Source organism: Capra hircus, chromosome 7, assembly GCF_001704415.2.
Source record: "Capra hircus breed San Clemente chromosome 7, ASM170441v1, whole genome shotgun sequence".
Classification (NCBI taxonomy): Eukaryota; Metazoa; Chordata; class Mammalia; order Artiodactyla; family Bovidae; genus Capra; species Capra hircus.
Window position 1 is genome coordinate 53,050,550 of NC_030814.1, and position 12,810 is coordinate 53,063,359.

At 42.3% G+C, this 12,810-nt stretch overlaps 1 protein-coding gene across 2 annotated transcripts in view; it reads left to right on the forward strand.

The window, feature by feature from the left end:
* Positions 10,148-12,810, forward strand: part of LARS (leucyl-tRNA synthetase) — a 65,542-nt gene continuing 62,879 nt past the window's right edge. Inside the window, exon 1 of one of the 2 annotated variants that reach the window (XM_005683099.2) lies at positions 10,148-10,446. In XM_005683099.2, coding sequence (XP_005683156.1) covers positions 10,441-10,446 — 6 coding nt within the window. In that variant the 5' untranslated portion in view covers positions 10,148-10,440. Of the gene's footprint in view, positions 10,447-11,076; positions 11,096-12,810 lie in introns of those variants that run through there. The other variant, XM_018050196.1, reaches the window with a different exon arrangement.

The window sequence follows — 12,810 nt, forward strand, 5'->3', positions numbered from 1 at the left end:
GCCCGTGACATATGGGATCTTAATTCCCCAACCAGGGATCAAACCCATGTCCCCTGCATTGGTAGACAGATTCTTAACCATTGAACTACCAGATTAGCCCCATGAGTGTGGTTTTAAAAAGGCAACATGAGGGATTCTTGTGGAGCTGGAACTGCTCTGTATCTTGACTGCCAGGACGGGTACAGGGAACTACAGGTATGATAATGCTGTAAAGAATTTTACACACACACACACACACACACACACAGACGTGCACAAATGATTACATATAAAACGTGTCAATATCAATATTCTGATTATGGTATTCTATAGTTTTGCAAATGTTGCCATCGGGGAAATTAGGACAAGTGTGCAAAAGTTCTCTCTGCATGATTTCTTACAACTGCTTATGATACTACAAGTATCTCAATTTTTTAAAAAGTTGCTTCACATGGAGAGAGCCATGTCAACAGGGAGGAAAGGTTGAAAGTGGCATCTCTGGATGTGTGGACCAGAATTAGTCCACGTGCCATTCTCTAAGAGTTTCATAGGGGCCTCAGTCTGCCATCCTTCCTTGCAGATTAGAAAAACATCCAGGAGAAATGTGGGAAGCATCACTGCAATAATAGTAACTTTATTTTTTCAAGCAGGAAATAGCAACAGTAGACTGACCAGACTCCAGTTCCCTCTGGTTACCTCTCTGATATTAGAAGACAACTGCCCTCTCTTCCTTGGGTTGAATAAGCCCTTTGGGATTTGGACATAGCAAGTAATAACTCATACTCCTTGTGTGCTAGGTACTCTGCCAATCAACTTTGCATATATTAGCCTCTTTTGGTTCCTGCATTTAGCCTTTCTTTCTTCCAAGAAATATTGATTGCCAACCTATCGAAGGCAAAGTGCTGTAATAGGCCTTGGTTCAGTGAAGAAAATATGCATTGTCCTGGAGATCTGGTTTAGCATCAGGAGAACGGTGACAAGTAAACAACTATATCATATAGCTGGATACATTCTATAAAGAAATAAAACAAAGTGAGGGTCGAGAGAGTGATGGGGAAGTTAAAAGGACTGAGCAGTGATCTGAAAGCAGTGGTCTGACAGTTTGAGGAAAGGAGGAAAGCAATGGGATGAGCCAAGAAGAAAATAGTGGTTGAGGAAATCAAAGAGGTAGTAAGAAGCCAGATCATGGAGGACGTTGTTAGCCATGGTAAGAACTTTGAATTTTTGTTCTGAGTGAGACTGCAAGACACTGATGGTTTTAAACAGAGGAATCAAATTATATGATTTAGGGTTTTATTTTTAAATAGTAGCTATGGTTATGGCTACGGCTGCCTCATGGTTATCAGACTGGAGGGGACATAAGTGAAGGAAGGGAAACCAGTTAGGAAGGAATATGTTGGTTTGGACCAGACTAGCTCTGAAAGAGAGAGTAAGAAGTTAAATTCTGGATGTATCTTAAAGGTAGAGTCAAGGAGTTTTACTGACAGAATAATTGTTGGTGTGAGACATAAAGAGAAGTCAAGGATGAAACCAAGGTGGGGAAAATGAAGGAGGAGCAGATTTAGAAAATGGCTGGTAGATCATGAATTCAGTTTGGGCCGCGAATTAGACATTGTCTTAGACATTAGACATGGTGGTGGCCATTCTCCAAGATGGCTGCCAACAATCCTTAACTTGTTAGGATCACACTCATTGTGTCCTTTGCTCCCACACTGGATCAGGGCTTCTCTGTATGATCAACAGAATACATTGAAATGACAGTCCTTTACATCTAAGTCTAGGATAAGAGGTACTGTAGCTCCTATTTTGGACCTCTTGTTCTGGGAGAAGCCAGTCACATGTCCGAAGGCACTCAATCAACCCTTCGGAGAGGCCCAGATTGAGAAGAACTGAGACTTCTTACCAACAGCCAGGACCAACTTTCTAGCCTTGTGAGTGAGCCATGGTAGGAGTAGATCTTCCAGCCCCAGTCACACCTTCAGATGACCACAGCCCTGGTTGGCATGTGACTGCATTTTCATGAAAGCCCCCCAAACCAGAGCCATTCGGTCAAGCTGCTTCCAAACTACTTCTGACCCACAGAAACTGTGAGTGATAATAAATGGTTATTTTTGGGAATTCCCTGGCAGTCCAGTGGTTAGGACTCTACACTTTTACTGCTGAGGGTATGGGTTTGATCCCTGGTAGGGTAACTAAGATCCTTCAAGCTATGCAGCATGACCAAAAGTAAAAAAAAAAAAAAAAAAAAAAAGTTGTTTTAAGCCCCTGAATTTGGGGTAATTTCTTAGGCAAGACATACAATATAAAAACCCAAGTGGAGGGAATTCCCTGGTGACCTAGTGGTTAGGTTCTGGGCTTTCACTGCCATGGCCTGAGTTCAGTCCCTGGCTAAGGGACTGAGATCCTACAAGATGCGCAGTGTAGGGAAAACAATCCAAGTGGAAATACCAAGTAGACAGTTGAGTCTAACAGTCTGAAGTTCATGAGAGATGGGGCCTGGTGTTTAAAACTGTGGCTCTATCAACATTGTAAAGTGTGTTGAAAATCATGGGCCTGGAAAAGACCATCTAGGAATTTAGTGTATCGAAAGAAAGGCCATTAGGGCATGCTCCTATTTACAAGGAAAGGGACTAATACGCAGTAAACTGAGAAGACTTGGCCAGTGATGAGGAGGAGAAGAGAAAAACAAGAAATGTGCCTCAGGAAAGATGGAGTTTTCAACTATGTCTTGTAGTAAGATGTTGTTGTTGTTTAGTTGCTAAGTAGAGGCCGACTCTTTTGTGACTCCATGGACTATAGCCCACCAGGCTCCTCTGACCATGGGATATCCCAGATGAGAATACTGGAGTGGGTGGCCATTTCCTTCTCCATCAGGTAGGATGGGGACATAGAACTGACCATTGAATTTGGCAATATGGATAAGGAGGTTATTGGTGATCTGAACAATTCCATGGAATGGAGGAGGTGAACACACAATTGGAAAAAGTTTGGGAGAAAAAGAGAAGAGAGGAATTGGAGACAGTATGACAGTTCTCTTGAAGAGTTTTATTGTAAAGGGGAGTAGAACAAAGAGGGTACCAAAAGATATGATGGGATAGGGAGGATGTGCTTATATTTTGTTCTGTTTTTCTTTTGCTTGTGTTAGGTTAGAAGATATGTATGAAGGTGGATGGGTGTGATCTAGTAGGGAAAGAAAATTTGATGATGTGGAAGGTGAAGTGGGCAACTGTGGGAATAAAATCTCTTAGCAGGAAAAGACAATGAGATTTAGTGTACAAATGGAGTTTAGGTCTTAATAGGAGCCCCGATTATCCATGATAAGTAGAAAATGGAGCTCATGATAAGGGGCAGAGGTATAATGGTAGATGTAGTAAAAGGAACTCATGGAAGTTCTTTACAGTTTGTGTCTATGTTTTCAGTGAATTAGGAAGGAAGCATCAGTTGAATGTGAGTGAGGAAGGGGTGCTGGATGCTTGAGAAGAGAGTTGTGAGGACAAAGCATCTTAGGTTTCTCAAACATTTCAAGTTCCTTCTTACCTCAGTGCCTTTGTATTTGCTGGCCCTTTTGCCTGGAACTTAAAAAAAAAATTTTTTTTTTCTCCCAGTTTTATTGAGATATAATTGACATGACATGTGTGTGTGCTCAGTTGTGTCTGACTCTTTGTGACCCTAAGGACTGTAGCAGGCCAGGCTCTTCTGTCCATAGGATTTTTCAGGCAAGAATACTGGAGTGGGTTGCCATTCCCTCCTACAGGAGATCCCCCCGACCCAGGGACTGAACCCACATCTCCTTCATCTCCTGTATTGGCAGGCAGGTTTACTGCTGACCCTCCTGGGAAGCCGTGTCTGGAACTCTTTTCCATACATCTTTTTTCTTTTTGGCTGTGTTAGGTTTTAGTTGCAACCCTTGGGATTTTGTTGAGGTGCGTGGACTCTTGCTGTGTTGCATGGGACCAGTAGTTGTGGCGCAAGTGCTTAGTTGTCCTGTGACCTGTGGGATCTAGTTCCCCAACCAGGGATCTGGGATCTTCGTTCCCAGGGATCAAACTTGTGTCCCTTGCATTCAAGGTGGATTCTTAACCAGTGGACCACCAAGGAAGTCCCTCCACACATCTTTTTATGGTTGACTTTTTCTTGTCAGCTCAAATATCACCTCCTTAGGAAAACTTTCTCTGACCATCCATCTAAATTAACACTACATTTCTCTTAGTGTTATTATGATTAGTGTTATTAGTGTTATAGTTATTCTCTGTTAATCCTGTTTTATTTTCATAGCATTTTTCATGGTCTGAAACTTTTTCATGAATTTATTTTCTTTACCTCATCCTAACTAGAATTTTCATGAGGTCAAGGATTTTGTCTTCCTTGTTTGCATTATATCTTTAGTGCTGAAAACAAAACCTGGTATATAATAGATGTGCAATAAATATTAATGACTAACTAATATAATCATGAAAACAATATTGCTAGGTAAGTACTATTATTGTTGCTATGTTATGGGCCTATGCAGATCAAGTGATTTGTCCAAGGTCATACAGCAAATTTGGAATGGGGGTGTGCTTGATTCAAAGTCAAGGCAACCTGGCACTAGAGCCCACATTTTCAGATACTACCTAGAATGGCATCTAGAGGAAGATACTGACTTCTGGCTACACAGAAAATGGGAGCCTGGCCAATTACTGGAGAAAAAATGTAAGACCATGATTGTGCTCCTAATTTACATATTTGAACTTAGGGCTTCCCAGGTAGCTCAAACATAAAGAATTTGCTTGTAAGGCGAGAGATCTGGGTTTGATCCTTGGGTCCCATGGAGAAGGACATGGCAACTCACTCCAGTATTATATTTAGACCAGTCTGATTTCACTGATACTGTAAAAATAGGAATCCCAAATATAGTAAATGCACAACCTAATTTTAAAAATATAGTCACTGAAATTGGAAGCTGTGTAATAAGTGATTGGCTGTCTTTACTTGTTTGTTTTCTCCTCCTCCCTTTCTTTCTTCTTTTCCATCTGTCTGTCCTTCCCTCTTTCCTTCTATTTCATGTGCCCATGTATGTGTGGCTGCACTGGGTCTCTGTCGCTGTGCATGGGCTTTCTCCAGCTGTGGTGCTAAGGCTTCTCACTGTGGTGCTTCTCTCGTGGAGCATGGACTCTAGGCATGCAAGCTTCAGTAGTTGTGGCCCATCCACTTAGTTGCCCCGAGGTATGTGGGATCTTCCCGGACCAGGGATCCAATCTGTGTCCCCTGTGCTGTCAGGCAGATTCCTAACCGCTGGACCACCAGGGAAATCCCATTCCTTCTATTTCTGGAGGCCCTTGGTGATGGAAATGCTGGTAGCAGTTTGGATAGGCAGGTTATTTAGGAATCACACGCAGTGTTTTGATGACTCAGGTGTCACATTTCCCATATGACCCTGTAACACCCTGGCAATGCTCGGTGGAATGTTGACAAGAGCAGGCTGAGGCATGTGGATCCTGAGTCTGCAGTGGGATGGCATGAATGAGTGACTTCCCAGTCCTAAGAATTACAAGTATCACTGCTTTAGGAGAAATCTAGGCAACAGGGGCTTCTTGAAACTTTGGTACCTAGAAGTGCAACTTCTCTAATTTGGTTACATTTGTCTTCTTAATTAATATGGCTAGTTGTTCCTAGCTCACGTCAGTCAGATTCAGAATTCCCATTACCTGAATGACTAAATTAGTTCATCTGGGCTGCTATAACCAAATACCATGGATTGGGAGGCCTATAAACAGCAGAAATTTTCTCACGGTTCTGAAGACTGAAAGTCTGAGGGCAGGGTGCCAGCATGGCCACGTGAGGGCCCTCTTCCATGTAGAACACTTCTGTTTGTATCGTCACAAGGTGGAAGAGGTTAGGGAGCTTGTGGGCTCTCCTGTATAAACGCATTGCATCCGTGCATGCTAAGTCGCTTCAGTCGTGTCCTACTGTTTGTGACCCCATGGACTGTAACCCTTCAGGCTCCTCTGTCCATGAGATTCTCTAGGCAAGAATACTGGAGTGGGTTGCCATTTACTTCTCCAGGGGAATCTTCCAATCCTAATCCCAGGGATCAAACCCATGTCTCTTCTGTCTTCTACATTGGTAGGCAGGTTCTTCACCACCAGTGCCACCTGGGAATCACATATAAGTACGTTAATCCCTTCAAAAGGGCTTCATCCTTCTAACCTAAGCACCTCATAAATTGTAATACTATCACATTGAGCATTCAGATTTCAACATATGAATTTTGTGAGGACCCAAAGATTCAGACCATGACAATGATCAAACTGGCTTCCAGTCAACCACTTTTCTTTCTCTTTAATCTTTCTTGAGCACTTAGACCATGAACCACACTAATTACCTTCTTTGATATACGTCATTTTAGTTTCACAGCAAGCCTAGGAAGTAGGTTCTATCATTACCCACACATTATATGTGAGGACCCGGAGTCCCAGGGTTGAAGGAGCGGAACTAGCACAGGACAAAGCTCCAAGTCAGACCTAGACATCTTACTCAAAAGCTTGTGAGCACCACACACATACATACACTTTCTCTGTTGCCCATTAACTGTTGGAAATTGGACACAGTGCAACCCCGGGATTAGCTAAAGTCCATAAATCCTAGAGAATCTTTCCTTCTCTTTATATTAATCACCTAGACTATAAAAAATAATCTGTCCATCATTTAGGAAACATAAAAGTAAAGGCAGAACACTAATGTCGGAAAACAAAATCATTTAAAAACAAAGGATGAGGGACTTCCTTAACAGTCCAGTAGCTAAGACTTAGCTCTCCCAATGCAGGGGATGTGGGTTTAATCCTTGGCGGCAGAACTGAGATCCCACAGGCCATCAGATAATGCCTAAATAAATAAATACGTTAAATAGCCTAAAGAAAAGAAAAGGTCTAATAGGGTAGGGAAGTGACAACCATATTTATTGCATGCCACATTTGTGAGACAGAAGTGTGAAAATAAATGCCCACAATTCCTTCCTTGGCCCGTGTCATATAAAGGTTGGGAAGTTAGGTAAATAAGCATGAAAAGCAAATATAAAGGGACTCAGAGACAAGCCAAAATTAATTATGGTTTTATGGATCTCAATTTAGAAATGCTGACTCAATTGAATCCAGTAGAGTGACCAGTGGGATGGATTTGGAAAACAAAACAAAATGAAATGAGCTCTGTTGTGGAATTTTAAAGAATGAGTGCAAATGATTTGACAGTTGGTGAAGGTATACCACACAATTATATGGTGCTAACTAGCTCAGTCAGGCTGGGAAAGAGATTTATTATGGACTGCAGGCAAGCTTTTTCTATTTTAATCAGATTCGTGTTTATAGACCAATTTTCCTAAAATAATAATAAAAATATCTGACATTTTAAAGTGTTTACTATATGCTGGGCATATATATATATATATACACACATACAGGGTTTATATCTATATACATATCATTTCTTTAATCCTCATAGCAATCCTATGAGGTGCTTACCATTATTACCTTTAAACCAGACTGGTTAATTGAACTGCCTGAGGTCACCTAGCTAATAAATGATGAACTTGGTTTGATTCACAGCCTGAGATCTTAACCACTCTGCTACCTTTCTAATTTCATTTATCTAGAGAGGGTATTCCACATAGCAGAACAAAGAATGGATGTGTGTGTGTGTGTGTGTGTGTGTGTGTGTGTGCGCTCAGTCATGTCTGACTCTGTAACCCCATGGAGTGTAGCCCGCCAGGTTCCTCTGTCCATGGAATTTTCCAGGCAAGAATACTGGAGTGGGTTGTCACTTCCTCCTCCAGGGGATCTTCCCAACCCAGGGACTGAACTAGCATCTCTTGCGTCTCCTCCACTGGCAGGCAAATTCTTTACCCCTGTGCCACCTGGGAAACTCAAAGAATGAACACTTCCCAATCAAAAAGCCATATTATCAAGTTGTGGTAGTTTTCATTTTTTAGATATTTCTGGACTCTGTTTACTTTTCTTCACCTTGATTGTCACCACTATAGTCTGAACTACCATCATCTCTCACCTGGACAATTGCAACAGCCTTCTGCTTCCACTTTTTATTCCTTTCAACCCTTCTTCAGAAAGATCTTTATGAAACACAAATAGGACCATTCCCCTTCCTCACTTAAAACACTTACTTCCATGGCCTCCCATTGCTTCAGTGTTTGCCTCTTCCACTAGAAAGAGAGGACAGCGCCTGTCTTGTTCAAGTGTTGTATCTCCAGCATCTAGGACAATGCACTGGTTATAGAATAAGCAAAATAAATTTTTGTTGAGTGAATGAAAAGCAATGACTCTTGAAAAAAATATCACTTAAATAAGAAAGTTAACAAGGATGCCGTTGGATGCAGGGAAGTAGCTTTTTCATAATTTTCACAATTTACTATCACAGTTCAGTTCAGTTCAGTCGCTGAGTCGTGTCCGACTCTTTGCGACCCTCGCAGCACGCCTGGCCTCCCTGTCCATCACCAACTCCCGGAGTTCACTCAGACTCACGTCCATCGAGTCAGTGATGTTATCCAGCCATCTCATCCTCTGTCATAGGAGATGTTTAATAAATATTTGTTGTATGAACAATGTGGACTGGAAGCCGATGAATCAAAGATGACAAATAGTACTGGTTAGGGCAGAATTGGAACAGGAAATCCTAACCATAGTTATAAGAGCTGTGGAGGATGAGGATCCTGTGCCAGATGCTATGTGCCAGACACTATGTTAGACAGCTTCTGCTGTCATTGAGCTTATGTCTAGTGATAGGTCAACAAACAATTAAAATTTGGTTAGATAACTTTCACAAGGGAGGGCAAGAAGGAGCTGCTTTGGGGAACATCAAGAAAGGGACATTTAACCCAGACTTGGGCTGTCAGGAAGTGATGTCTAAAGGGTAAGTAGCTAAAGGTGGAGGATAATGGGGAGTATTTTTGTGTGTAAGAGTGCAGAAGCAAGGGAACCACTGGTAGGTTCTCTATAACCTAAGGTTTCTTAACTTCTTCAGCCACTGAATTTTCATTGAGCCCATACCACGCTCCAGGCATTGTGTTATGCCATCATTAAATTTATATGTCAAAACTAGTTGAACAGTGTAAATATAATGTACATTATACATATATAATTTAAATTTTATTTTTGTTAAAATTTTCATTAATTTTTTTTCCTTTTATTCTTTTAGGAAGATACATTTCTGGCCTGGGCACACCTCTACCCCTCCCAAGTGCTTTGTACAATAGATGCTTAATGACTGTTTACTGAATTGACAAAGGAAAGCATGTGAGAGTAACTAATCTGACAACCAGAAAGTAAAAGCCTTGGATCCATTTTTTTTCAATAGATCTTTCTTTGATGATGGAAATTGTCTGTATCTGCAACTGTCCAGATATAATAACAACTGGCCACATGACTTTCCAGCACATGAAAAGTGGCTAGTGCAATTGAAGAACTAAATGGCCGAGTGTGTCTAGTGACTAGTACCTAGACAGCTCCATGTTGGTTGGTGACACAGAGGAAACAATCTCAACCAGGGACTGGGACCAGGAGGTTTCCAGCCTCTCCTTTAATACATTGCTGCTGCTAAGTCGCTTCAGTCGTGTCTGACTCTGTGTGACCCCAGAGATGGCAGCCCACCAGGCTCCCCCAGCCCTGGGATTCTCCAGGCAAGAACACTAGAGTGGGTTGCCATTTCCTTCTCCAATGCAGGAAAGTGAAAAGTGAAAGTGAAGTCGCTCAGCTGTGTCCCACTCTTAGCGACCCCATGGACTGCGGCCCACAGGCTCCTCCATCCATGGGATTTTCCAGGCAAGAGTACTGGAGTGGGGTGCCATTGCCTTCTCCGCCTTTAATACATTGGAGGTTGTTAAGAAATGGCTTCAAAATGTTTAAATTCTGGACTTTCGAATGCCACCGACAGTCATAAATATCTGTGCACAATGGCAAGTCATAATTAGCACTTCAGTTACTGAAGACGAATACACTTTGCTTCCTGGTATCCTGACAAGACACCCAACCCAGCTATGCATGTTGAAAAGGTTGAAGGCCAGGGAACCCCACGTCAGTCATAGCGCCCTCGCTACCGTCGGCGACCCTGAACTGCATCATGGGCTTTGTAGTTAGGGCTTTGTAGGGCAACATGTTCATGACGTCACTACCGGCGTCCCTTTGAGTGGCTTATCGGTTAGACTTCCGGTAACCTATTTTTCTCTGGGAAATGTAGTCAGTATATGCCTGCAGGACGTGGGTTTTAGAGGTCTGAGAACTACAATTCCCAGAAGGCTACGATATACCCCCGGAGGTAGTTAGTGCGCCAGAGATTGCCTCATCAGGCGTGCAGTGTGTGCTTTAGTGTCGTGTTAGGCCTGGCAGTCCCGAGAGGGAGGGGAAAGATAGTAACCACTCCTTTGGGGGGATCACCGAGGTCACTGTCGTGGGTTTTCACAGTCTGCTGGGCGGCGCCATGGCGGTGAGTTTTGGCGGGAAGAAAGTTCGCTTGGCTGGGGCTTGGAACCCGTCTGGCTGCATTCTCCAGAGTTGGGGCTCCATGCGGTAGCCACTGTCCTGAAGGGAAGAATCATTTTCTGAAAAAAAGGGGGGGCCTTGCCGCTCACGTTTAAGGCTTGGCTGTTGTGAGGACTTGCCTTTTCCTGCTAGCTGATGAGCCAGGTCCTGGTATCTTTTAACTTTACAGATTACTTCATGTCACGTGTGTTATTTCACCTAAGTTTCTAAAAGCTGATTTGTAGAAAGAGTATGTAACATTGATTCCTCCTTCCTACACAAGTTGTTGAGCGCCTCTTTGTAAAATAGACAAACTTTTCTGTATTCATGGTGGTTACCTGTGTGCGCGCTACATTTTAAAGTATGCGGTAAAATATGTCAGGTGCGGGTAAGTGCTGTAAACAAGAATAGATCAGGAAGGAGGATCAAGAATGTCTTTGCCCAGGTGCTGCTGCTGCTGCTGCTAAGTCGCTTCAGTCGTGTCCGACTCTTCGTGACCCCATGGACTGCAGCCTACCAGGCTCCTCCGTCCATGAGATTTTCCAGGCAAGAGTACTGGAGTGGGGTGCCATCGTCTTCTCCGTTTGCCAAGGTGACAATGTGGCAAAAGCGAGGTAGGGGAGCAGGCCATGCAGTTCTATGAAAGAAAAGATTTCCGAACAGAGTCAACCGTGTGAGTGAAAAACAAGGAGGATTGTATGTTTCAAAGGAGGGGTTTTCCAGGGGAGATGGTGATGATGCTGATGGTGTTTGGGTGGTGGTGGTGGTGGTGGTGGAGGTTGACCGATGATTGGATGTAGTTCATGTAAAGTCCTGACTGAATGAATGGGAACTTAGCGTTGTCAGGTGGAAGGGAGTTTGGGATCCATGTTCACACTGCTGTATTTAAAATGGATAACCAGCAAGGTCCTACTGTCCAGCATTGGGAAACTCTGCTCACTGTTACCTGGCAGCCTGGTTGGGAGTGGAATTTGGGGGAGAATGGATACAGGTATATGTATGAGTCCCTTTGCTGTACACTTGAAACTGTTACAGCATTGTTAATTGGCTGTATTCCAATAAAAAATGAAAAGCTTTTTTTGAAAAGAATGGAAAGAAAGGGAGTGGAGATGATGAGTGTAGACCTCTTTTGAAGAATTTTATAGAGACCAAAAAAATGGGGTAATAGATGAAGGTTAAAAGAGGTTTTCTTTTTTTTAAGGACAGTAGAAATTATATTGTGGTTGTATGCTTATGGAAATTGTCCTATAGAAAGGGAAAATGGATATAGAAGAGAGCAGTGATGTTCCTGTATAGAATAGAGGAAGTGAGATCAGATCTACTAAGAAGTAGAATTTTGATTCATTTGGTCCCGTTCTGGAGCTCATTCTCTTAATCATTGTACTATCACAATTGTAAACTAATGGGGAAATTTCTTTTGCAAGCTCACTCCTATAATGAAAGTTTTCTAACTCTGATAGAACCCTTATAATAGTAAAGTGTATAAGATAATAAACGTGGAGTAGCATGGATGTTCTTGCCTGGAGAATCCCAGGGATGGGGTAGCCTGGTGGGCTGCCGTCTATGGGGTCGCATAGAGTTGGACACGACTGAAGTGACTTAGCAGTAGCAGTAGCAGCAGCTACTAAAATTAGCTTTTACTTTATAATTGTATGTGTGAAGAGTAAGCAATATAATTTTCTTCATATCATAGAAATATTTTATAGAACTTTTGACACTTTTAATCCCTTTTAGTTGCATATCAGAAGACATTTAGAGGGGACCAGGGGATGTGATGTAATAAAGATAATAAATAGTCAACTTTAAAATTATTTTTAAACTTTTCATTTGGAAAATTTAAGTAGTGAACAAAGTAGAGATAATAATAGTATTATGTATTTCCATGTACCCATCACCCAACTTCAGTAATTGACAGTTTAGAGCCAGTCTTGTTTCTGTTGTATCTTTCCCAGAACCTCCACTTCCCCGTCTTAAGATTCATTTTAAGCAAATTTAAGGCACTATATGATTTCATCCATACATATTTTAGTAAGTTTTAAAAAATATAATGAAAAATTCTCTTAAGACATAACCACAATCCCATTTTGATATGCAACGAGAAGTACCTGATGTCCAGTTGTCTCTGTGTGATAATGGTTAGCATTATTGAGCATTTACCATGGGTCTGGTAATATGCTAGGACTTCCCTGGTGGCTCAGACGGTAAAGCGTCTGCCTACAACGTGGGAGACCAGGGTTCGATCCCTGGGTCAGGAAGATCCTCTGGAGAAGGAAATGGCAACCCACTCCAGTACTCTTGCCTGGAAACTCCCATGGATGGAGGAGCATGG